Source organism: Alosa sapidissima, chromosome 7 (genome assembly GCF_018492685.1).
Source record: "Alosa sapidissima isolate fAloSap1 chromosome 7, fAloSap1.pri, whole genome shotgun sequence".
NCBI classification, from domain to species: Eukaryota; Metazoa; Chordata; class Actinopteri; order Clupeiformes; family Clupeidae; genus Alosa; species Alosa sapidissima.
In genome coordinates this window covers 37,234,663-37,262,524 of record NC_055963.1, presented here as the reverse complement: position 1 = coordinate 37,262,524, position 27,862 = coordinate 37,234,663, and the positions used below count along the sequence as shown (strand labels likewise).

Below are 27,862 nucleotides of genomic sequence, written 5' to 3'. Positions count from 1 at the left end.
CACTTTCAGTCAGAGATTTTTTTCAGAGATTAGTACTTGCACTATGCCTGAAACACGTGCATACCTAAATCCTCAAATTATGGCGGGGATTCTATTTATAGCCGGGCCTCAGATTCGGACAAAGGCCAGTAATAATTTTGTTTGGATTTAATTCATAAAAGAGCTCTTCTTAATATTTTATATTGTTGGTTGGTTTAATATTGTTGCCAATGAAAAGTCATTGTCCTACACACCATGAGTCTCCAACACTTCGCTCTCAAGCTAGTCGCTTGCCGCCCCCTTCTGAGCTTGCCAGAGGCTGAAGCAGTAACCTAGCCTGGCGAGCCAGACCCACATTAAAATGTAGGGTCTGGGCACTCACCGTTCGCAGTGCTCAGTCCGAGGGGCGGGATAATCAGTTGTATTTCAAATTCCCTCTACACGCAATAGGACGCAATAGGATATTTGTTTTCAAGTAGCAGGGAATTCAAGCCAAACTGTTGCAACTCTGCCATCAATCATTATGTTAAGCCCACCAAACGACTCTATACACGATTTCAATGCCCTGATTAAGTTTCGATTTCTGGAGCTCACAAGCCAACGGAGAGTTGCTAGACTAGCCCTGGCAGTCACTAGGGGCGCGTCTAGATTTCTAGGCTAGCAGTAACCTACATTTAAACACAATTGTTGCTGCCAGGCATCAGCCTACAGATTTTATAAAAAAAAGTAAATCATGCATAATTAAAAAAAATAACTCAATTTAGGCTATAAATTGACCTCTTTGGCTATACGGAATAAGGTTTCCATTACAGCACAGCACACGTTCCATGAATGAAAGCAGATGCCTTATCTCGCAATAAGCGTAATTTTGTGTACCACATCAGAATTTTCTTTCAGTGAATCTTTTGTAGCCTTAATTGCTTTATAATTAGCCTACCTTGCTCCTCTTGGCTGCCTTCACTCCTTCGTCTTCATTAACATTAATCCTTTTGGCTTCAATAGTCTAGTTACATAGTCTCTGTCTGTTTTTGGTTTTGGATTTTGTGAAATACATTTCTAAATACGACTTATAGTCCGGTGCAACTTATATATGTTTTTTCCTGTTCATGACACGTTTTGACATGTTTTGACTGATGCGACTTATACTCTAGAGCGACTTATTGTCCGGAAAATACTGTACATACATATATTATTCTAAAATTATTATTCCTCTCTCTCTGGTCAGGGGAGAGTCATTATAAAGTGCTATTGCAGAGGGTAAAAACGTCTTTCTGTATCTGTCTTTTCTTACAGCTTAGTTGGCTTAGCCTCCAACCGAAAACTTTTTTGTTTGACAAGTAAGTTGTGAAGTGGGTGTGAGTTATGTCGAATATATTTAACAGTTTGTGCAGCATTCTTCTCTCCACCACCAACTCCAGGGGCTCCAGAGCTGTCCCTAACACAAATCCAGCCTTCCTTATGATCTTATCTTCAGTTTTTAGTGTCCCTGGCTGAAATGCTACTGCCCCAACAGATGGCAGAAAAGAAAATTTCACTTGCAACAACATTCTGCAACATTTTGCTGCACACATTAAATGACCTGAGCTTTCTCAACAAATAGAGTCTGCTCTGACCCTTCTTGTATACAGCCTCAGTGTTGTACTGTCAGGGTAGACTAATTAACAGAAAGACTGGACGAGACCAACAAGACAATAACGGGGAACAGAAAGGTAAACGCAAAGCACATGACACAAGCTAGGTCAACAAAACATACAAGAATGGTCACAACATTGACAGGTAGGGAGAGACAAAACTAACAGTCCAGGTGGGGATCCTGACAGTACCCCCTCCCCCCTCTACGGGCGTCCCCTGAAAAGTCCAACCAGGGTGGGTCAGAAGGGGTCTGGGCGGAGGGACTAGTCTGACAGACAGTGACAAAACAAACAGGGCAAAAGTTCAGGTGGAACAGGAACAGACAGAAGAATACTGGGCAAGGTTGGGCAGGAAAGGGGCAGACTCAGAAGGGGCAGCGGGCTCAGGCAGGGCAGGAGAATCGGGCAAGACAGACATGGGGAACTCACAGACAGAGACAGACTTGGACACAGGCAACACAGGAGACTCATACTCAGACACAGGACACTCGGACACAGACGACACGGGAGACACAGACACAGACAAATTAACACGAAAATGGGAATGGTGACAGGGATAGTGACTGGGAGAGTAGCGGGGACAGTGACTGGGATGGTGACTAGCAGGGGCGCCTGCAGGAATTAATGCTATGGTACGCACACCCATCACCCCCCCGCTAAAAAAAAAATCACTCGTGAACAATATTTGTCCGTTTTAGGTCCGTGCATTGGTCAGTCAGCAAAAAAGTAGCCTACATAGCATAACAACGTCCACATGCAATAATACAACGACAACGTCTACAATGACCTATTCATTTGGACAAACTGATACAGCCCTATACAGAGGCTAAAGTTACCTTTAGTTTTGTTCTAGCGTAACGTGACGTCTGGCTTTAGTGCAGTCTAACGTTCTGACAAGCACACCAATTGCCTACCTTGTTCTTGTCCATCTGGAATAACTCCTAGCGTTGCTGCCTCCATCCTTTCTTTTTTCGTTGTTTAAAACTTGTGATATCCATGATGAGTATTGAGTTCGTGAATTAGCTCAACATTGTGTGCTGATAACCATATATAGATAGCCGAGTAAAAGAAAACAAGTAGCCTATTGCGTGCCTGCATGCGTATTCTCTCTCCTGCTCAAACAAAATGTGTTCACTAACTTTACGTAATAGAAAATGGTAAATAGCCTGATGGCATGCAGCTAATGGGATACTGTGAATAGTTGGGAAGGTTTGGTGTGAATACACACACACACAAGGGAAATTTTCTCTCGCTGTTGAGTAGCCTGATGGTACGCACAGTGCGTACGGACGTACACCTGCAGGCGCGCCTGGTGACTAGGCTGGTAACTGGGACAGAGATGGGGACGGTGACTGGGACAGTCTGGGACAAAATATGTACCACTGCTTCACCGTTTTGTCCTGTTCAACACAAGCTTAAAACCTTTGATGGCCACATGAATATATAGTCTAATACTCCATACCTGCATGATCTATTAATGATGTGGCATCAGCATCTCCCATATGATACACATCCACAAATTCCTTCTTGAAGACAGACAGAAGGTAGGAGAGGCGGTAGTCCAGTCGTACGTTGAGGATAAACTGACAGAATAGGGAGAGGCCCAATGCATAAAAACCATGAGGTCAGAAAAAATAAATAACATTTTTTGCCGATGTGTCAGAGTAAATACTCATATATATGCAAGGGGAATCTACAAGTCAAATTATATATTTGCATAAAGAATATTAAAGGGCCACACTCCTATCAGCTCAGCCATTGGTTCAGCTCAGCTAGATTCTCATAAGCACACTGAAGCAAGCACCTTGACATGCTTAGTTTACAGTCAGAAAGAATTTCCCATAGAGCAGACCTGGAGAATCTCCAATATCTTGAGTTTGGTATCCATGACAGTGACATCCTGCATGTCAATGCTGTCTTTGTGGCGAGTCTGGCTATCCAGGTTGACAGTAGGCCTTCCTGACTGTTTTCTATTGAGCACCATTGTGGACATCATCTGACCAACACCATGGATGGATCGCTTCACGTTTTTCCCTAACAGAAGCAATGGAATGAACATCAATTCTCCAATACACAGCACAATTAACTAAAATTACTTATGATATTTACAGACTAGTAAATGTCTGCCAGACCAACACTGAAAACATCTAAATTACAAATAAACAAAAGTTGAATGGAAAGATAGACACAGTATATAGAATAATAAAATGCATACAGTAAGCTCAAAATTAACAGCAAACTCACCACTACCGTCCTCCTGAATTGCTGGATTATTCAAGGCTGGGTTGGGGATACAGTCTATGATGCCAAGTAATGTGCGGGTCAGACGCAGCAACTCAAAGAAGCTATAGAAGCCAAAGTAGATGAGGTGTCTCGCCAAACTCACCACCTGAGAAGTCATGTTGTTACTAACATTATCTATAAATCTGACATAAAAATCAATACTATTATCATGTCTATGGAAAAAGTAACTTATATTGTGAAAGGTAAATATAGGAGGTTTAAAGATCCCATGCCAATAAAATCCCTTTTTTTCTGTTGTTTTTTAAATAACATAGATCAAAATGAGTTTTTGACCTGTGATAAGTTTGAAATCTATGCAGTTTGTCTGTTGTATGCAATAGCCAAATGAAAGGAAAAGGCAGAAAAATTGAGCCCATCTGGATAAGTGGTCATGTAGAACTGCCTAATTATTATTCATGGTCCTGCCTACTTGGTTGGTTCTTAGCCACCCACAGAAATTCTGACAGAATCTAGATTGATGTGTGTATGGGCTGCAAGTATTGTACCTGCTCCCTTTTAGGGGAAAGATGACTGGATATAATGGAAACCTATGGAGCTGCATCGAAGTGGGGAGTGAAAAGCTTATACTTATTAATTCTTAATGTGAATAAAAGGCACAAAATAAGGTTGGTGTAAGAGTTATCTGTATGTTCATGGGATTTAGGTGACCATTATGGAGTGTCACAAATGTAGAAGGCTAGTCACAGTTAAGCTGCCCGTGGCTGACTGTATAAGTTCAGCAAGCTTAATTTTACATGTCATAGCATCAACTAAGCATAAGTCACACCTTAATTCTATCACTTGTAATACGAACGTATATCCTACAACTAGGTGAGATAATGGGCTATGCTATATAGGTACACAGTTACCCAGCTAGCAAGCTAACCGTTTTATATTGGAGATTATGGTAAGTGCTAGGAGCTATATCTGTCCTCAATATTGGGGTATTGGAAACGAATTAGGTTGGTAATGTACATAGTTTTGACACATATACATATTTCCTCATAACTGTTAGTAAAATGATTGAATGTCCTGTGAACCAATAACTAGATGTAACGTGTGACTATAGCTGCCTTTGCCATTGGAATCAATGATATAATGCTAACGTTAGCTTGTTTTCCCCTAAAACGGGGCGTGAAGAAGATAAATGTATCTTTATGACAATGAGCCATTAGTACATATGACAGAACGACAGCAAACCTGTGTTATGCCTAAACAAAACATATCATGTCAAAGAAAAATGAGTTGAGGGAGAAATGGTTAACGTTACAATTTATTTTTGGAGAAATACCGGCCCCAGGAACGTCTACACAAGCACTTGTTGATAATATATATATATATATATATATTAAACTCCAATAATACATTTTTTTTTTTTAAAAAACACACACGAGCTACAGTTTGCCCGCACCCCGCCCGTTATCACAGACGTCAGGCAAATGGTGGGTGAATCTCACGAAGCCTGTCAAACTGACATCAAAATATTACCTCATTTGATTGATTTTTTAATTTAAGTGACTGAATAGAATGTGAACTTTTATTTTCTGATAAAAGTATTCTAGTAAAACAATTTAATATAACTTTATTTCAATGTTATGGTAGCAAGATCCAGAATAATTCTCATTACCGATATGGTAAATGACAAACGGAGACCATTAGTAAGAAAACTATTTTTAACATGTTGCTGACATATGCTAGTACTTGCAATAGGTAACACTTTCTATGAAGGTTGTATTTATAACGCCCTATGAATGCATTCATAATGTTTTATAAGGTGTCTATAAAGCATTGTAATGCTCATTATTACCATCTATATGTATTCACAAGTCGTCATAACCAACTTCATGATTTTAATCTGAATAATGCATTATAAATATGTCAAGATCTGCCTACTCACTTGTCAGTTTTATGATGCATCATAACTACTTTGCTTTGCTAAATGCATATAGTGATGCATAAAGAGTTTTGACTTCTACTGTAGTCCTATATATCTATAGCTATAAGTATATGTAATAAACTTATAATAATTTATACATTTCCCTACAACACACAATTATAAACAGCTATGCAATATCATAAGTGTTATTTGTCAGCTCTAAGTAAAGTGACAAGCATATATTATTAACAGATATAAGTTTACTGAGTAATTAAAGGGAAACTTGAGAAATTGTGCATTAGGCTATTTACTTTCACTTTCCGCTGCCCTCATAGTCGGCATAACGGTAGCCTAATTGTGGGATGCGTAGCGTATGAGGTTGGTAGCCTACAGACTGGGCTACTTAAGATTTTAGAAGTAGCTTTTTTGCTAGGCCCAGCAAAGGCTGGCTATGTGGAATATTCGGCTGGTTGGTGCACAAGCAAGTGTAGATTGGTTGTCTATCCGTCTTTTACGAGGATTTTCTTGGAGCAGATCTCCACACAACTTCGGTAGCCTAGTCAGAATGTCTCTTAGCTGTCCACACCCACCCCCCGACGATATCATCGTCCATCATGATTACTGTACACATTGTCAAATGGCAATTAAGGGGACATCGCCCAACCCTAAGGTGTTTCTTAAGGCCATCCTTAAAAATATTTTCGTTTGCCGTAACCCGACCGACCCTGTCAATTTAGAACCGACCCAAATATTTATTTTTTTCCCCTTTTAGTCCGACCGACTTGCCGGTTGTAAACTTGCGTTAATACCGACCGATTGTTTTTTTTACTCTAAACAACCAATACAAATGCAATAAAATAATATTTATTTTAGTAGGCCCAAGTATTGTGAATATAAATTGCCTACATGCAAACGTGGCTCACTTAAATAAAACCCTGTGGCATCATCTCTACACCATTGGTTTTACGCATGTCACACTATGGCCTACGCTTCGTTTCATTCACACAAACTGATAATGCTTTTACTTGGCATGAAGAGAGACTGCTGGTCCGCGGAGTCGTGGAGTGAAATTTGGCCCGGTGCTTCATTTGATAATTTGCTGCGCAGTTGATCAAGAAACCGCGGATCGACGAAAAAATAAAACAAACGTTTCTGCTATCGATGTCATTAAACATGGAGCACTACAATTAAGTGGTGGTATGAGCATTCATTCAATGCGCGTCTGCGTGAGAGAAACTGAAACTAATCGATAACGTTGGTATCACAGCTCCGCTTCAACCTGTTGGAAGGCTATTTATTTATTTAACGAAACTTAATAGAACGACGTTGTTTTTTGGAACTTCCTTAGAAACAGAGCAGAGACTGTATAAATACACTGTATAGCATTGAGTATTGTAGGCCTATAGTCAAATTTCAATATAACGTGGCCAAGAGCTATCGTAGCCTTCTTTCTGGGTACATGTAGATGAGCCCTATGACCCCAAAGTCTGCCATGACCGGGCCTTAGGTCAAAGAAGTTTGAGAAAGGCTGGTCTATATAACCTGCATCAGAATGAGGTTTGCAATGCGCCTGAAGGTACGGGTTGAAGACCCAGTCAGTTACGTCACGATATGCACATTTGTGTAAATTCATTCCTACGTAATCACCATGACCAAAATTGTACTTTTTTTTTTTACTTTGAATCTTGAAAAAAAAAATATTGACCTACCTACCGACCCATTTTTAATATTTTTTGGCTGTTACTGCAAACAAAAATATTTTTAACCCTTAAAGGAGTACCGTCACACCGGTGTGACGGGAATGTTGGGAAATTAACATTCTAAAGAATATCTGGGTTCATTGAAATCAACATAGAATTTTAGAACCTTCAATTGTTGCGGAACTTAGAATGTTCAAAAACCTACACCTTTTTAAGGGATAAAGGATGGCCTAATCATGGGTGTGTTTTGGGCAATAACATCATTTAAACCAATGAGAGTGACATCTGTCCTTCCCTGTAACAGCGCAACTTCAAACGGTCATCGGTATTTTGATAGTCAATCTGCTTTGAAGGAATCTGCTTGCACACGAGACTGTGTGGAACAGTTATTCCACTAAACCATGTTTTACTAATGTAAGCCCAGTCTTTTTGGCCAGCCTTTGGCATACCTAAAGCAGTGGAGGCCTCTAACCAACAGCACCCCCGTTCATGTATACAGTCTCTGGTTTCAGATGCCATTTGGTCTTTTGTTTTGGACCCTCTGCTGAGAGCTTAACCAAAGTCCTTTTAGGCAAGTCCCTCCACTCGGCGGCCATATTGCAACGCTTTTTGGGCACTCATCGGGCATCCTATTCGGCAGAAATGCGTGTGCGCAAGGCTTCATGACACCAATCTTGCTCCAGCGGCAAGTTCAAAACACATGATTGGCACGATGTCTTCACAACACACCATATGATTGGCTCAATGTATTCACCTCACACCACATGATTGCCTCAATGTATTCACATGTCGACCTTTTGCGGAGGAAGGGGTGGGATATGTGTAGACAACGGTTACAAACTAGCCCCATGCATTTCTATGGAGGAATTTTTGAGTGCTGTGTCTCCTCATTAGAAAGTCTCTGGCTTCACCCAGTCCTGGGCCTACCTTGGACCACAGGAAAATATGTTTGATATCAATTTTAATGCTTCTGTTAGGTTTTGTATGTAAGATTTTTCTAGGGGTGCCAATAATTGTGAGCAACGGGTTTTTGTTAAACATTTCTTTTAAATTTCTTTATGAGATTTTCCTTTTTCTCAGAATAAATTTGCTTCCCTTCAAGGTTGTATTTTTTCTCAATGTTTTCATTTGTGAGGGTACAGTAAATCACCAAAAGATTATTTTATTACCTGTTTTTGGTCAAGTTTCAGTCATGTATTATGTTGAAACTCAATTAAAAATATTGATGAAAAAAAAAAACATATCTACAAATCCAAAATCAACAAGTATCCTCAATAAAACTATATTTCTGACATATCAGTGTCTATTCAGGGGGATAAAGAAATCACCAGAAGCTAATGCTTTACCTCGTAGGTCAGTTTGTTTTTTTCTTCATTTGCAAATGGAAGATCATCATTCAAGACATTATTAAGGTACTCCTCCATAAATGCCATTGTGGTGGCAAATTTGTTCTTCTTATTATCTCTTGAGTAGTCCATGTGGGCATCATAGCTGTGTCAAAGTAATACAGCAGTACATCAGTAACCCACAACCCATAAGGTTCATCCACATCAACTAGGGCAAGGCAATTGTATTCATATCTCATTCACCTCCCTCTCTGGAATAATTGGAGGTATACCTCCAGAATCAAAGTGCATTACATCATACTGATAGAAAACATTTTGGGTCAGTACGTCAAAGTATGCTGCCTTAACATACCGGAGTACCGGGGATCATAGTATCCACTCGAAGGCAGAGGACAAAAGTGTGTAGAGCAAAACGTTTGCATTACTAATTTTGTCGTCCCCGCGAGAGTTTAACAGGTGTGATAATTCCAAATCCCTCTGTTATTTTCCCAAGATAGCAATCTCCTTATATGGGCAAAGATGGTAGCTTTTTTGTAGGCGAACTTCAGAGGTCTATTGGCTCAACCGTGTTCGATGGGTGGGACTTGCTAACGGTAAATTATTTATTTAAATAAAATCTTTTATTTTCATAAGCTCAATTTTATGCTCCTATGCTGACTGTAACACAGGGGTAAAAAATAAACTGATTTTTGGGAAAATACTTTAGAGGGAGAACGAGATTAGGTGAACCTTTCACTTTTCATACATCCACTTTGCAATTGTGTAAATAGGCTATGTATGATAACTATGCCAGGCCTAGATACAAGAGTAAGGCATGTGGAAGCCCAATATAAATAAATGAATAATATAAATAAGTAAGCTATGTCTTAACTTTTGTATGACAATTTTGTTTCTTTTGAGCCATTCAGAGGTGGGCTTGCTTGTGTGCTTCGGATCATTGTCTCACTGCATAACCGAACTCCGCTTGAGCTTTAAGTCACAAACTGAGGCCGGACATTTTCCTTCAGGATTTTCTGAGAGCAGAATTCATGGTTCCATCAATTATGGCAAGTTGCCCAGGTCCTGAAGCAGCAAAGCAGCCCTAGACCATCACACTACCATCACCATGTTTGACTGTTGGTATGATGTTCTTATTACAGCGTACGGAAATGCACTGTCCTAATTTCTGAAGTCTTCTTCTTCTCCTTATTATTGCTGTTGTTGTTGTTGTTGTTATTATTATTATTATTATTATTACCTACTACTAGTATTATTAATATTATCATCATTATTATTATTATGATGATTATTATTACTTATTATCATTATTACTGCTCTTCCAAAATTTGTTCTTAATATTACAGTGCATGGAAATGCACTCTTATTACAGTGCTTTAAAATGCACTGCACTGTTCTAGTGCGTCTGTGGCTGGGAAGTGGGAAGCGTTCACTTGACAACAACAAACGGGCGACGTTGCTAATGTTCATAGGCTAGCTAGCCAGAAGGCTAACATCACATAATTACTCAGGTACTCTGGGAAACACTGTTCAATATCACAATCGCCTGTGTTTATGAGAATAGACAAACAATGAAGTGACTTATTTGGGCATGGAACAAGTCCATTTTTTATCTTTCACTATGTTGAGTGACGTCAAAAAATTCTTCTGGGGGCTCTCGCAAACCTCTAGCCTGAAGATTAGAGACCCAAATCCGAAAGATTAAGGGTCTGGCAATAAATAATGTAATGGCCCGACTTGAGGGGCGGCACCAAGCATGCATTTGAAAATCTCACTGCACGCAATTGGATACACTATACAACCAATGTTTACAGACTGATTTTGGACTTTGACGCAATTGGATAACACTACGACTGTCATCTGTTTAGCTCGCCTCCTGCCCACTTATATCAGATACACCAATGCTCGCGATACAAGGGACAAAAGTAACATGCATCATTATTTATTGCCAGAGTGACTCGCTGAGCAAATTGAAATTGTGCTCCCGCGAGAACTCTGGATTCCTAGGGTAGCAAACCTCCCCCTTCAAAGCCCAGTTTTTATTCCCACTTCCCAGGTGCTCATGAATGCACCATAATTCTGCGGCATAAAGCAGATGTATTTGTTTATTGTACAGAAAAATAAAAATGACATGTCAAGCAGTCAATTGACTACATTGCAGTCAAGAAGTAGGGCAAATTAATTTACGAAACCAAAACGTGGGTCATAGTTGTCTAAGCCTGTATAGCGTAGCCTGTTAAAACGTCGCAGAAGCCTACCCAAGGCTACAGATTAATTCTGAACAGTTATTTCTCTACTGGCTCAATTATCACACCACTGTTTTGATTTGCATAGTTGCGTTAATCCAACACTGACAATAATGTAGACAGCAAATTTCGATTTCTGTTACCACCGTGTAGTCAAGCCTTAAGCCATGGCCCATACCCAAGTAGCCTAAATCGAGGTAAATCGAGCTTTTTCAGAAGGGGCAGCAGGCCGAGCGATGTACAGTGGCAGAGCGACGCACAGTGGCTGAAAGTGGTACTAAAGCTTCACGCAGCTTCACGCCTCGTAATGCGCAACTGAAGTGGCCATTTGAAAGCAATGCCCACTGTATATTATTACAGTGAATTATTAAAACTGGTCCAATCTCAATTGTTTGTGACTGCATGCATAAAATAACACTTTGAATCAAAATGACCAAAGACAAGAATCATTACAATGACACAATCTGAGCGGACCATATATGAGCAGGCCTGTCTGTCAATAAGCATGAATGTGTTTTTCTAAATCATGTCTTGACACAAGGTTTTGAGATGAAGCGGAGCTAAATTGGAGGTAATCTTACTCTTTAATGGTGATGGTCGTAGGGATTTCTGTCCAGAGACGGGCAAACTTTACAGGAGTGACAAGTTCTTGAGGGTCACGGTCGACATGTGCATGAAGCATGAGGCGGCAGAAAGAGGCCCGCAGGTCAAAAGGCAGCGTTTCATCCATCATGCAAAGGAAGATCAACTCAACATCCAACTGCTTAGAGATCTCATCTATGGCCAGGTACTGGCGGTCTAGACACATGCGGGCATACAACTTCAGTTGGTACCTAAGAGCAATGAGAAGGCAGTCAGACACAAACCAGATGATTCATGAAAACCTATTGGGTGTGATTTAAGTGCATGTAAACAGTCACTGATAAGAAACGAAATCCCAATGTTTGTATTATGTCTCATGTCTCAAGGCTAGAGACTAATATATCGCCTCGAAAGCAGACTCATGTCAAATCCAAGGCAGGTTGGTGACTCTTGTAATTGTAAGAGGTGGCTAATGTAAATGTAGCTTTTAAAGGGAGAAGCCTGTGTTAAATTAAATTAAATCTCTGAACTCATTTGTGATGGGTATATATGCGAGTCATCCAGTTAAAATATACTGATTTTATAAAAAACATACTGTAGCAGAATGAAGTGGTGCAGTGCCCACTTTTAATTCAAGCACAGGTGGCTGCATCGTGAGTGGCTCTCGGTAGCCAGATATGGGCCAATCAGTACAACAGTGCCTGTATTTAATTCAAGTACCCTCATTGTGCTATGCCAGACGTCAAAGGCCCGCCCCTTTTTACCTCCCTGACAATTGCCATCGCCGCAGGTATGATCGCGCTTCCTGTGATATTTTACTGATAGTCTTTTTATATTGTTACTTACACTTAGTGCTTTGTCGTAGAGTCTCCCCCTCCCCGTGCGGCATCGGCCTCCCGCCGGCTGGATGTGCGTCTAGTGCAGTCCCCGGGAATGTTATATTCATTTGTACGAAGTAAAGTACTCAAGTAGTTCCTGTTTTAAGTGAGTATTTTGTGTGTTCCAGGGATCACTATGTAGCAGGGGTGCGGCTGTCAATTGGCTACATCTTTTTTAGCCTACGACTTCTTCACGTGCCCGTCTAATCAGCACCACTGGTCCCACAGTTAACGTGGCCTGCAGCTAGCTTGTCGTAGCCTACGCTAGTGGGATTATGCATAGAGGCCTTGGGCTAGAAGGCCGCTGGAACTCATTCGGGTGCTATAGCGCTCGTTATGAAGGAATGGGTGTTTGACGAACGGACCCCACTTTATTGATTGTTCTACTCTGTTCTGCGTTGTATCGTGTTATTGTCTGTGTTGTTTGTAGCATAAGTTTGTCTGTCTGTTACTTATACACTTGACTGGAGGCCTTTTTCCCTAGTGCTGTTGATCACCAAAGTGTTGACCTTGGTTTTGTGATTAGTCTTTCTGTTTGCACTAATCTATGTTAATTACAGTGCATGAAAATACTACTGTTATTCCAAGGCTTTTTATAGTGCATGAAAATGCACTATACTGTTCTTCCAAGTCTTCTTATTATAGTGCATGAAAATGCACTATACTGTTCTTCCAAGGCTTCTTCTTATTACAGTGCATGAAAATGCACTGTACTGTTCTTCCTAGGCTTCTTCTTATTACAGTGCATGAAAATGCACTGTACTGTTCTTCCTAGGCAACAACGTATTACAGTGCATGAAAATGCACTGTACTGTTCTTCCAAGGCAACAACAACAACAACTTATTATTATTATTCCGCTTACCACTTTTTCCGTACGCAATTTCTCTTGAACAGTTTAACTTAGAAACTTCGTTCAAACTTTGTAACGTAGGTATTCAAACGGACCAAGCTGCTATGTCTTTTCAACTTTGAAACTTTTTAAACTATTAAAGAAAAACTTTTTTCTTTAAAAAAATCCCCATAGACTTAACATTGCTGATTGTGACATCATAATACGGCCGTTAAGCAATTAGAATCCTATGGCAGGTGTTCAGGCCACCTGGATCAACTGCCAGTCTCAGGCTTTAAGCATACAAACTGGCCTTATTAAGACTACACATCCTGTTCAACTGCTTCCTCTGCCAAAAAACTGTTTAAAAAAAAAATGATTAGCTAAGTTAACTAAGTAACATGGTTAACATAATTATCATGTTAGCATGCTAGTTAGCATTTTTAGCAAAACTGCTAAAAATGATCAGCTAAGTAACATGGTTAACATGTTAACATTGTTAGCATAACTACTAAAAATGATTAGCTAGGTTAGCTAAGTCACATAGTTAGCATAGTTAGCATGTTAGCATAGTTATCATGCTAGTTAGCATAATTAACATAACTACTAAAATGATTAGCTAGGTTAGCTAAGTCACATAATTAGCATGTTAGCATTGTTAGCATGCTAGTTAGCATAACTACTAAAAATAATAAGCTAGGTTAGCTAAGTCACATGGTTAACATAGTTAGCATGTTAGCATTGCTAACATATTTAGCATGTTTAGCAAAACTGCTAGAAAACGTTAGTTAAGTTAGCTAAGTAGCATGGTTAGCGTGTTAACATTGCTAGCACTGCTATAAATCATTAGCTAAGTAGCATGGTTAGCATAGTTAAAAATATTAGCATAACTGCTAGCAAACATTAGAGCCATTACAACTTTCAGTTATCGTCAAATATCTACCTATACACAGCCATTAAACTATTTGAATATCAACATTCATTAAAACTTCCAGTCTGTTAACAACTTTTAAACTATTTACCTTCAACTTTTAAACGGTCTACTTTTAAACTATCATTAAACTATCTATTAAACTAGCTGTCTATCAACAACTTTTAAACTATCTACTGTCTATCAACAACTTTTAAACTATCTACATTCAGCTTTTAAACAGTCTACTTTTAAACTATCAACTTTTATGAAGCTATGCAACCACCATGTCCATCCTAGCATCACCGTAGTTACCATCTCTGTATTATCTGTTTTAACTATACATGATATTTTACATCACAACTTAAGCATTTTCATGCACTGGTAATTCCTTGGAATTGCATTTCTAGTTATTATTCCGCTTACCACTTTTTCCGTACGCAATTTCTCTTGAACAGTTTAACTTAGAAACTTCATTCAAACTTTGTAACGTAGATCTTCAAACGGACCAAGCTGCTATGTCTTTTCAACTTTGAAACTTTTATACTTTTTAAACTATTAAAGAAAAACGTTTTAAAAAATCCCATAGACTTAACATTGCCGATTATGACATCATAATACGGCCATTAAGGAATTAGAATCCTATTTGTTTCCTATCCCAAAACTTAATCCACTGTTAAACAATGTAACCCATTAAACTACTGTACTTTTTACATTCAACTTTTAAACGGTCTACTTTTAAACTATCTATCTATTAAACTAGCTGTCTATCAACAACTTTTAAACTATCTACATTCAACTTTTAAACTATATACATTCAACTTTTAAACAGTCTACTTTTAAACTATTATTAAACTATCTATTAAACTAGCTGTCTATCAACAACTTTTAACTTGTCATCAACTATGTCAATCAACACTTGTCATCAACTATGACTCCTACCCACTGTAGCTAGTTAGCATTGTTAGCATTTTTAGCAAAACTGCTAAAAATGATTAGCTAGGTTAGCTAAGTCACATAGTTACCATAGTTAGCATGTTAGCATAGTTATCATGTTAGTTAGCATAGTTAACATAACAACTAAAAATGATTAGCTAGGTTAGCTAAGTCACATGGTTAGCATAGTTAGCATGTTAACATGCTAGTTAGCATAACTACTAAAAATGATTAGCTAGGTTAGCTAAGTCACATGGTTAACATAGTTAAGCATAAGTAAGTATATATACTTTTTTGATCCCGTGAGGGAAATTTGGTCTCTGCATTTAACCCAATCAGTGAATTAGTGAAACACAAACAGCACACAGTGAACACACAGTGAGGTGAAGCACACACTAATCCCGGCGCAGTGAGCTGCCTGCTACATTGGCGGCGCTCGGGGAGTAGTGAGGTGTTAGGTGCCTTGCTCAAGGGCACTTCAGCCGCAGCCCACTGGTCGGGGCTCGAACCGGCAACCCTCCGGTTACAAGTCCGGAGTGCTAACCAGTGGGCCACGGCTGCCCCAAGCAGCATATTAGCATATTAGCATTGCTAACATAGTTAGCATGTTTAGCAAAACTGCTAGAAAACGTTAGCTAAGTAGCATGGTTAGCTTGTTAGCATTGCTAGCATAGTTAGCATGTTTAGCAAAACTACTAGAAAATGTTTGCTAAGTAACATGGTTAGCATGTTAACATTGTTAGCATAGTTAACATTTTTGACAAAACTGCTAGAAAACATTAGCTAAGTTAGCTAAGTAACATGTTTAGCATGTTAGCATTGCTAGCATAGTTAACATTTTTAACAAAACTGCTAGAAAACATTAGCTAAGTAGCATGGTTAGCATAGTTAAAATGTTAGCATAACTGCTAGCAAACATTAGAGCATCAGTTATCGTCAAATATCTACCTATTCACAGCCATTAAACTATTTGAATATCAACATTAATTAAACTTCCAGTCTGTCAACAACTTTTAAACTATTTACCTTCAACTTTTAAACGGTCTACTTTTAAACTATCAACTTTTATTAAGCTATGCAACCACCATGTCTGTTCTAGGATCACCGCAGTAACAAGCTCTGTATTATCTATCTATCTATCACAACTTTTGCATTTTCATGCACTGGTAATTCCTTGGGAATTGCGTTTCTAGTTCTTCTTCAAACACGTTTAATGCAGCTTCAACCGTTTAACGTAGAAACTTCATTCAAACTATGTTACATAGGTCTTACTTAGGACAAGAGTGCTATGTATTTTTCAGCTTTGTAACTTTTATATTTTTTAAACTATTAATTAAAAACTATCAAAATGTCTCCATTGACTTAACATTGCCCTTTATGACATCACAGCAATTCGAATCTTCTGCCAGGTGGCCAGGCCACCTGGATCAACTGCAAGTCATTGTTTGCATTTTTAGCAAAACTGCTAAAAATGATTAGCTAAGTTAGCTAAGTCACATGGTTAACATAGTTAGCATGTTAGTTAACATAGTTAGCATAACTATTAAAAATGATTAGCTAAGTCACATGGTTAGCATAGTTAGCATGCTAGCTAGCATAACTACTAAAAAATGATTAGATAGGTTAGCTAAGTCATATGGTTAACATAGTTAGCATTTTAACATTGTTAGCATGCTAGTTAGCATAGTAACTTGGTTAACATTATTATCTTTGTTAACTGCTAGCAAACATTAGAGCCATTCCAACTGTCAGTTATCGTCAACTATCTACCTAAATAATTTAACCATTTAAAGTATCCACCTATTTAACTGTTCAGTCATTCCAACTATATTAAACCTCATCTACTTAGCAACCAATATAGTTTGTTTTTACACTGTATGATATTTTACATCATATTTTTGCATTTTCATGCACTGTATTTCCTTCGGGAAATGCTTTTCTAGTTTGTGTTGTCCTCACTAAGGGGAGGCTGTGAAGCTGCGGATCCTTAGTGTGACTGTTTGTTTCATTGGTTGTTTGTTTGATTTACTTTGTTACACTTTAGATGTGAGTCGTCTGTAATCCTTGTCCGCCCCTTCTGTTTAGGTGCTGAGAGCCGAAAGTGGGAGCAGTTCCTGGTGGTGATGGATTCCCATCTTTGTGTGCTGTGACATTTGTCTCTCACTGAGTGTATCATTGCCGTGTGTGTGTGTGACCAAGCACGTGTGATTGGGGTGCCTCCTTCGGATACGGTAAGCCTCAGCCCTCTTCCTGTGTTATGTGTATGTGAATTTACAGTGTAAAAATAAATTATTTTTTTATGGAACCATGTCTCTGTCAGTCCTACGAACCTGAGTACCTTACTGGGTTATAGATACTGATCTCTGAATTATATCTTTGGGTGCAAGTCCCATTGTGGCATAGTCAGCTATTGTATAAAATCTATACAACTTGCCACAATAGGAAAGCTATTTAATGCCATTGCATGCATTTTTGTGGCACCCGGCGCGCCCAGAGACCAGTTAAGACCACCCAATTTATTCCTACTGGTCAGGGAGTCACACTGGCTTCCCTTCACTAACAAGTCTAATTGTCTTACCTTTAGAGCCACGTAGGCTTAAAAAAGATAAGACTGAGGTCCAAATTATCAGCACAAAAGTCTAGAGAATTCTGCTCCCTGCAAAAAAACCCCAGCATGTTCCTAGACTTTTATATTTTACTTATCTTTTATTTTATAATATTTATAATTCTGTATATTGTCACTGTGCTCATCCTTCTACCTTGTTGTGAATCACTGGTTTATCTATTCTGCATGGTCACTTTTCTTCCATATGCTGATATTTTTTTATGTTTTTGGTATGTTACTGGTAACACCTATTGCAGGTCTGCAAGAAAGCACAATGTGACTAAAATGCATTTGAGTTTAATTTGCAGATAAAAAGAGTCACAGAGAGCTGACGTAGTTCATACCTGTAATAAGTGAGCACATTCTCATCATGAGCATTTCCCTGCCTGGCTTGTTGTGCCAGCTGACGAATACCCCTCTCTTGTATCTCGTTTGTCTTGTCCATCCAGACCAGCCACACTTCATCCTCTTCATCCTCCATGCCCAAATATTCTGTGCCATGGGGCATCTCTTTGGGTGTACGGCGCCTGTTTTGACACCATTCCAGTACCAAATTAACAAAACTAGTATACAGAATGAGGTAAATGTGGATTACTTTCACATACTCACACAAACAACTTAAGAAAACCATCTTCATCTTCGTTTGTCAACATGTGCACATCATTTAGAAAACACGCTACAAATTCAGACAACATATACATTTCAGAAACAAGTGGCCATTTACAATTCAGAAACGATGTCAGTTTAATAATGAACTATATTTTTGTACAAAATAAATACAGCATTAATAATACAAATCTGTCTGAGCAACATGGAAAAAATGTATGAAAACTGTCGGCACACATCTGCTACCTGTCATTGACGAGAAAATGTGGACGTACGTAAAAGCTCTATTCCCGGCTTCCACCGTTGTGCCCTTAAAGCTAAGCATTTATGGTTTTGATTATGGCTATGGTATTTAGCGGACTCTTTTGTCCAAATGTAACCCTGAGCTTCTCTGGGGACTATGGCCCTTGTAATATAATTGACATGTGTAAGTCACTTTGGATAAAAAAAGTGGATAAATGTAAATGTGTAAACGTGTAAAAAAAAACATCAATTCCAGTTACAATTGTAGTTATGTTGGTAAAATTAAACTATGTTGGTTAACTTAAGAACAATCCCATAAATCACTTGTTCTTACAATGTGGTACACCAATTTATAGTGGGTTTGTAAGATATTAATACAAACTGTATTCATCTGCAAAAAGGTGTTCTGATGTTAAAAAGTTTCCTCCGCTGGTGTCAGGCTCTCACCTGGAGACAGGAAAGCCAAATGAAGGCTATAAATTATAGAATGAGCCACATGAGGAGGTCTGGGCGGAACCATCACAGGAAGATGGCCAATGTGGAAACAGGAAGATGGCCAAGATGGAAACTCAAAGGAAACTTTGCTTGGAAACTTTGCTTGGGTGTTCTCGTCTTCTGCTAGTCCTTCAACTTATCGCGCATTAGCGCCTCTAACGTTCTATGGGAAACGTGGGACAACAAAAAACCTAACCTTCAGGGAATGTCCCCGCAACCAAACGCTAACGTTCCAAGAACGTTCTGGGAACCATACATTGTTAGCTGAGTACCCATTTCTCCCAAGTTTGCAGATTTTATCTGATGGTTATTTTTTGTGTTGTACCCATACTTGTTGACTGTAGGTTTGTCATGATTTTCAAGAATCAGAATTACGAGTTTTAATGCAGGTTTTTTTAACACTACATGGCCATTGTTTATCAACAGTAACATAGGGATGCGGGACTTGACATAGGGTGAATGGCCTAAAGATTTGTTTATCTGACATAGCAACAGTAACATAGGGATGCGGGACTTGACATAGGGTGAATGGCCTAAAGATTTGTTTATCTGACATAGCAACAGTAACATAGGGATGCGGGACTTGACATAGGGTGAATGGCCTAAAGATTTACGTATCATCAATGGAGCAATATGGATGCACATTGTATCTACTGCGAAACTGATACGGTGTTTGTGGACGCTGATCAGATTGAAAGTCCGCATTAAAACTTACTCAGACTAGTGTGGATTTAGCCTTAAAGCACTTTGAAACATTTATGGTCAGAGTTGAGAGTCTTGTGGTCAGTCTTACACCCCTGAACCCAAACTGTGTTTCACATGGTTTGCTGCCATTTTTACTGGAACAAAGACTGAATGCTGCATCAACCAAAAGAGCATCCTTTTTTTCTTACAGGTTTCCTCATTTTCCTACCTGGTAACACTGTCTACAGGAACAATTCCATCCTGGTATATCTTATTTTTTGTAATAGTTACTGTCTATACATACATTTTATTAATACAATATAGAGAAAGGTGAAAGTGAAGTCTTACTCTGTCTTTATGAGGATGTCCTGGTTGTTTGGGTCCAATACACACTTACAGATGAGCTCCTGGGTAACTGGGATTGCCACATTGTTTGACACGCACAGGTCTGAGAGATAATCTAGAAACCTATGGATACCAAGTAGACATGTTAGCAGCCAGCCCTGGTTGGTTATGGAATAATAATAATAATCACCATCATCATCATCATCATTGGCATGTTGAATTACATGAATTGAACAAAATCAATACAATAATAATGCTTTTTTTTCTGAATTACAATTTGACTCACCTGCACCATAATTTGAGCAAAAATTGACAAATAGCAGTAAGTAATGCAGAAGTAATGAGTATAACCTAAGTAAGGAGAACACGAGACATTGACCAATGGCAAGTCATTCATGGATGACATCATTGATCTGAACCAATCTCAAATCACCTGTCTCATGAATATATAGGTACACCGCAAGAAATTTGTTCTGCATATTAGTCTGTATGCATTCTGAAGCAATCCAAAGGGCCAAGTCCAGAGAACCAATGAAAAGGGTTACTGTCTCGTGCCCACCTTAGGGGGACCGAGGTCCTCTCTCAGTCAAATTCACTCATTGTTAACTATTATGAATGTATATAACAACGCCTCATTGGCGATGGTAGACAAGAATTCACCATGCATCACCATATCTTCACCACCAACTGAGGGTTCAGGCACCACTCTGAGTGGTGCAGGCAGCCCCTGGACAGCAAGTCTGAGCCAGCATTCTATCCACCAGGAAAACGTAGATCTCTAGTCTCTAACATTGATTAAATGCACTATTTTAAGAAATAAAAGATAGATACTAAATGGGTCCAATAAACAGGTGTACAACACCCTTGATACTATTTGCCTTTTTTTCCCGAACGTAGGACCTATAGAAAATATATGGACATACAGTATAAAACTTTTACTGTTTCAATAATACTGAGAAGATGATTTTCTTCTGTCCTGCAAAGTTTAGGCTGGCTAGGAATACTACTGTTCAAGAAGTAAATGCCCAAACATGGCCTCCCAAATGTGTTCTTCAGGTTGTAAAATGAAACTAGAGAATGCAATTCCAGGGAATTAAGAGTGCACGGAAATGCAAAAATGCCTGCTGAATAAAATATTGTTAAATATTGTTTAAATATAATCCAAGCAACCAAAAAAGTTGGCAGGAGTCACATATGCTGATAACTGACAATTGGAATAGCTGAACAGTTAAGTAGTTGGATAGTTTAAATAGTTTTAATTTAATAATTATTTAATAGTGAATTATTGTAGCGAGGACTTTCATTTTGAAACAGTAGTGGGCAGAGGAAACAGTTGGCGGGAATCATAGTTGATGACAACTGACTGTTGGAATGGGTGAACAGTTAAATAGTTGAATAGTTTAAATGGTTAAATTATTTAATAGGGAATTATTGTAGTGAGGACTTTTATTTTGAAACAGTTGTGGGCAGGGAAAACAGTTGGCGTGAATCATAGTTGATGACAACTCACAGTTGGAATGGCTGAACAGTTAAATAGTTGTGTAGTTTAAATGATTAAATTATTCAATAGGGAATTATTATAGTGAGGACTTTATTTTGAAACAGTTGTGGGCAGAGGAAACAGTTGAACAGACAGTTGCTGCAGGTCAGAGCCCTAGAGAGAGATCTATCTATAAGGCTCTGCTGCAGGTGACCTGAACATCTGGCATAGGATTCCAATTGCGTATTGCTAATTGTGATGTCGTAATCGGCAATGTTAAGTCTATGGGGAAATGTTTAATAGTTTTTAATTAATAGTTTAAAAAGTATAATAGTTAAAACGATGAAAAATTAAAAGTGCTGAAGTGAAAGCTGAAGTGTCCTAAGACCTACGCAACACAGTTTGAATAAAGTTTCTACGTTAAACAAGAACAATTTCACAATTCTATTCAATAAAGTATCTATCTATCTATCTATCTATCTATCTATCTATCTATCTATCTCACAACAAGGCTGATAGCTCCAACATGATACTTAAAAGCTTAGCGATGGCAAGATAGAGAAACACATTCTGAACAGGATTTGTCATCTTTTGGTGCACTGTGAAGGAGAATTTTGGATTTTAGAACAATAAACTGTTCCACCCCTAGTGTTCACTTTGTCCTCTCAGTGCTGCGAGACATACTTATTTAGTTCCCAATCACAAGCTGAATCGATGCAAATGTTGAGCTTAACTCTGGATTCCTTTCATGTTTGCAGGGCAACATTTAGAGCAGAGCGTAATTAAACTACTCTCACACTGGCCAGATTGTGGCTTCTCTCTTGACAGATGTTCCAGACATAACGTACCACTTAAGAGTTCTTTTGGAAACAATCTGGGACCACCTCCTCTGGGTTTCAAAACAGAGTGCAATTGCTTTGTTCATGTAACCATCTTTGTAGAAAATTGTTCCATGTTCCAATTCAACTGTTCAAAATGAGCATGAGGTGTGAAAGCACCCTAAGAAATGTGCATTTCTCTTCATTTAGATTCCCACTTTCCACATTTTTTTTTGGGGGGGGGGGGGGGCTTTTTGCCTTTATTCCAACAGGACAGTGAAGATAGACAGGAAGTGAGTGGGAGAGAGAGAGATGGGGTGGGATCGCAGGTCAGATTCCAACCCCCAGCTTTCCACTTTTAAAGAGATCATTTTATTTCTCATAGATGTCATGAGTTTTTTTTTAAATTTGTGTCAAATAGCAATGCAGAAAATCAAGTATCATGTTTGCAATGTATTTTTACCCAGTTCAATGGCAACTTGCATTGTGGACTCCTAGTACTTTTAAACAGTACATCCATAGAAAAGTAGCATGTACCTTGGCTCCCTGTTCCGTCGCACCAGGCTCACAAATGTCTCCACCTCTGTTTTAGTGATGTGCTTTTCCAGTAGCTTTCGGTTGTTGTGTAGCAATGCAGTGATGGTGTCTTCAGCGAGGATGTCATACCCTATCTGAGATTGCATCACTCCAAACTGCTTTGCAATGTACTCCTATTTACATTGAAACAGTTCAAGAGAGCATATAAACAAGTAACACACACCAAAAACCTTTTGTGAGGTGCCAATCACTGGTGAAGAATTTAAAAATAATAGAAATGTGACACACACTTTGGCTCTATACAGTGAACTCATGGGTTTTAGATTCCTTGCTACCACGCCAATCTCCCATAATTAGTTTGAACTGAGCAGTGTACACAACGCAGGTCACACCACATCTAGTTGAGATAAGTTTAATTACAGCATGTGTTCAAATGTTTTAATGGTAAAAAAGAGTTCTAATGTGATACTAAACAGAATATGCTTATCTTAAAAACTGAATTAAATGTACTAAATTGTATGGTTTTAAAAAGGGAGTGTGGCTGTGTGGCATCAGTCAGATTCTGAAATAACATTTAACATACCTACATTTAAATAACATCCCTAAATCATAATTTTCAGCAAATGTTACACTTGTATACACTTATGCTCTAATTCCTCTATCTTATACCAAACCATGGAGTCCTGTAATAGCGATCAGTACTAATTTCACCCTTTTAGCTCCAAGCATGATTTTAACAGAACTTAATAACAGAATAATAAACTAAATGAATATGATATGGCTGTACATTATGACTAGTAGATTGCTAATCCAGAGCTATGTACTATATAGATAGTACTGTAGATAGACATGGCAAACCGACTCATTGTAATGATAGTAATACTTATATTTTATAGCTCTTTAAAAAACATACTGTAATGACAATAAGAGCTTTCTGACATTAGAATCACATGTATTACACTGCTAGCTAAACTGAAACAAAGGTGATTGCATCTAAATAAGGGGTCATCAAAGGATAGTTACTGTAACACCCATTCAGCTAAAGTAGACCTCTCCGTCAGTTGCATCAGCCACGCCCACTCCAGTCCTGCTCCAATTAACCGAAGTTCTAAGCACCTGTGACCTTTTAACTAATTAGCTGCAGACTTTATAATGACTATGTTTCCCTGGTTACAGTATGAGGCATTGTTACTTCTGAGCATACTGAGCCTTGTCCTAGAGAACTAACTGTACTGCTACAATTCTTCACCTTGTTCCGTGCCCTGGCTTAGATTCATGGAACTGTGATTTGGAATTGTTGCGACAATTAGTGGGCCCCCCCCCCCCCCCTCCCACTAATTGTCGCATGTGTGGGTTTTTAATTAGTTTGATGTGATTTCCTGTATTCTGGTGCATTTTGGGGATGACCAATACTTGAATTCAATCAGATTCATAGCCTACATCCTGATGTGTTTATATTGAGGCAATGATTCCATGGCTTGGGCTTCAGGGCCCCCTGACCCCTTGGGCCTGGGCCCAGTAGGCCCATGCAGTAATCCATCCCTATCTGTGCTACTGTGTTTGACTTGGATACCATACCTGGATTTTGCTACTGAAGTTTCCCTCTGATTTAACAAATTAAAACTTTTTCTTTTCACCACATCTGAGTCACATTGTAACACATTCTGCAGTGCTTATAGTCATTATTCTGTTCACTTGTGCTACACAATTGTATTTTGTAACACACTTTTCAGTAAAATATAGAATTAGATATACTTAATGAATTATGGATTATTTGTACAATAAATGTGGGTTTTTGGGTGAGGTAGGTCTACCAAGTGTGGCTTGGTTTGGGATCACTTCTGTGATTGACAATGATTGCAAACCATTCAAATGACCAGGAAACCATTAGAGATGCAATGCAATTTTGTAATGCATTGTGACTTCAGCAGTAGACATTATACCGTAAGATATCTTTCAACAGCCATTTTTATACTGTCCCAAAGTATCATCATGTCACACAGCCCTACATGGAACAATATTAACCAGTGTTTTATTCAGTTTCTAACCAGTTTGGAAACGCTCACTTTTAAATGGGACACAAAACCAGAAACGTTAAAATGCTAATTCTGCTAGTAATGAACTGATCTGTTTGGCATTTGATTGAAATCATGGATTGATGTCACAGTGTGCGTACTTAACTCTGCAATTGAATCCTAAAACTTGGAAGTTTACAAATTCACATTTACCTGGTTCTTGCGATAATCTTCCTGTGAGTGACGGAGGACTCGGTAGCAGAGGCGGAACATGTACTGGTATAGCAAATTTTTCTGGTCTGAAAGCTCCTCCAACCGCAACAAAGGGCCCTCACCAGCTCTGTCCTTAAATGGAACTTTAACAATCCCAAAAATCTGGGCAGAGAACATTTCATTTTACAGTATATAAATACAGTATTTTAGCAGCATAACAATATAAATCAATTTTACAGTATCTATTCATAAATATTACAATTTTTTCCCTTTGAATTCTCTCTCCCTTTTCCCTTTTATCTAATATTAGGGGTGCACATTATAACCAATAACTGTGACAGGGTTCGGACAGGGTTTTAGGCCTATGTGTCAAGCTAACTTTCTTGGCTTGAAAGTTAATGGCCGTACCATTCTGTGAAGGCGATTTATTAAACATATCCAACCACTATAACAAGTCTGTTGTTGTTTTAGTATAAGTATACTTTTAGTGTTTGATTTGTCTGTACAACCTGTGTATACATGCTGACAGAAATTAATTGCTGTACAGTGCTGTACAGTGTACAGCCTATCAGATTGTTTGAATACAGATATATCTCTAAATGTAACTAGATGTACCGCATAGCGGCACAAAATATGACCGCCGCTCAGTCCTGTACATCCGTTCCGCGAACATAAATCACACTAATCAATTTGTCTTCTACTCCACCCCCACTCTTGAAACTTTTGTGTATGCTTGTTTGGCATGCCTGTGTGTGTGTGCGGGCCGCACAGCAAGTAGCCTGCTGGCGCTGCGAAGGTGAATAGATTTGTAGCTCAGTTTATTTATTTATTTATTTATTAACAAACAAAACCCTGTCGTTTCCATGCAGTTTTCAACAGCTATCAAGAAGAGAGGTCATGCCATGGATTTTTGTGAATGTTTCTTCTTCTACATATGCACGATTTTAGTCATCTTTAGTTGATATTCAACTGTATTGTCAATGCACAAATTAAATACCAATAGTATAAAATGAAATGCAGTTTTACATCTAACCAGTGGTACAAATAACTGACATGTCCAAAAGGGCCTTCATGAAATGCGTCGCTAGACTCTTCACATTTTAACAGGCCAAGTTGAGAGCTGCGTCCGTTATTGTTCGTGGGAAAAATACCGATGGCCGCGGACCACTGGTTGAAAACACCTGGCTTAACAGTATCAAGCGGACTTAAGCCGCCACCTCTTGGCGAAAAGTTGTAATACATTTCACCCAGCTGCATGAATCACAGAAAGCGCGAATGAAGTGGCCACTTCTAAATGGGACCCACTGTACAGTAGCTGAAGGTCTGTGGCTAAAGCAGCCATAATGAAAGTGTTATCATTGTTTGGATACTTCCCACACACACATGCTTTTTAATCGCATAGACTACAACTACCAAGCTTGAATCAAAGCACATCGATTTACCTTTCACAGTCACACCCTAAACAAGCACTTCAAACAAACAAACAAGCGTCTCAGTCTCACGCATGTACTGTATAGCTATAGGCAAAACTGTATCAGACGTAACGTTAGTAAATCATCCATACACAGAATGATTTTTGTAGCACGTGCAATAGGTACAGCCCTGCCCTGAATACATCTCTCAAAGTGCGCTCTAAAACATTGGAGATGTAGCCTAGATCATCACTGGTGCGTTAATAAATCTACATTGTGACGAGTTGACACAAATGATTCACTTTGACGAATTTATGTAGTCTAGTCAATTACGTCGTCTCAGCCCTAGTTACTTTACTTTGAGCCATGCTCTTCCTTAACGTTACTTGAAACACCTTTGAAAATAGAGGATTGTTTGGGAATGAACGTTAGCTCAGATGCTTTTTGAGACTTTTTGTGGTCTTACTGTAATGCAACATTTTACAAAGTACTGACAGGGCCACCAAGGACTGTGAGCGAATCAACAGCAGAAAAAACTATTTAGCAAGCAGAAATGTCCCAGCCTGTTTAGGATGCTTCATAGACAGGTTATCTTTTAGGTAGGCTAGGCCTATATTTTCCATTAGAAAACCATCACGTTAGCAAACACGTTGTGACTAACTCAGCTCCTGTAGGCTATATGGTCAGACAAGAAGATGACAGTCGAAAGATACAATAACAGTGCTGATATCAATTTGCTTGGTAACCGCATTTATGGTTTTCTACAAGTATAAGTATATATACTTTTTTGATCCCGTGTGGGAAATTTGGTCTGCATTTAACCCAATCGTGAATTAGTGAAACACAAACAGCACACAGTGAACACACAGTGAGGTGAAGCACACACTAATCCCGGCGCAGTGAGCTGTCTGCTACAATGGCGGCGCTCGGGGAGCAGTGAGGGGTTAGGTGCCTTGCTCAAGGGCACTTCAGCCGAGGCCCACTTATCGGGGCTCGAACCGGCAACCCTCCGGTTACAAGTCCAGAGTGCTAACCAGTGGGCCACGGTCAATAATCAAATCGGCCTCCATCACTCAACCAATGCTAACGGTAGGCCTTACATTATTTTACCAAGGTCGTAGGTATACAACTTGGATAAGATTAACGTACCTGCAGTTAAAACCAAGCATGTCCGATAAACATTCTCAGATTTATTTCGGCTTCAAGAAGAAATGG

General features: G+C 38.9%; 1 protein-coding gene and 1 long non-coding RNA gene across 5 annotated transcripts in view; one reads left to right on the top strand and one right to left on the bottom strand.

Annotated features, from left to right (window-relative positions):
• Positions 1–27,862, bottom strand: part of itpr3 (inositol 1,4,5-trisphosphate receptor, type 3) — a 191,701-nt gene that overhangs the window by 98,486 nt on the left and 65,353 nt on the right. For all 4 annotated transcript variants that reach the window (XM_042098198.1, XM_042098197.1, XM_042098199.1 and 1 more), the window contains 9 exons: positions 25,236–25,397; positions 23,008–23,180; positions 20,176–20,295; positions 18,144–18,326; positions 11,640–11,891; positions 8,816–8,960; positions 3,855–3,999; positions 3,463–3,644; positions 3,073–3,193 (listed from right to left, as the gene is read on the bottom strand). In XM_042098198.1, coding sequence (XP_041954132.1) covers positions 3,073–3,193; positions 3,463–3,644; positions 3,855–3,999; positions 8,816–8,960; positions 11,640–11,891; positions 18,144–18,326; positions 20,176–20,295; positions 23,008–23,180; positions 25,236–25,397 — 1,483 coding nt within the window. The remainder of the gene's footprint in view (positions 1–3,072; positions 3,194–3,462; positions 3,645–3,854; positions 4,000–8,815; positions 8,961–11,639; positions 11,892–18,143; positions 18,327–20,175; positions 20,296–23,007; positions 23,181–25,235; positions 25,398–27,862) is intronic.
• Positions 494–17,306, top strand: LOC121713585. The gene is made up of 3 exons (XR_006032880.1): positions 494–504; positions 7,365–7,367; positions 17,138–17,306. It is a non-coding gene; the product is annotated as an uncharacterized LOC121713585 (long non-coding RNA).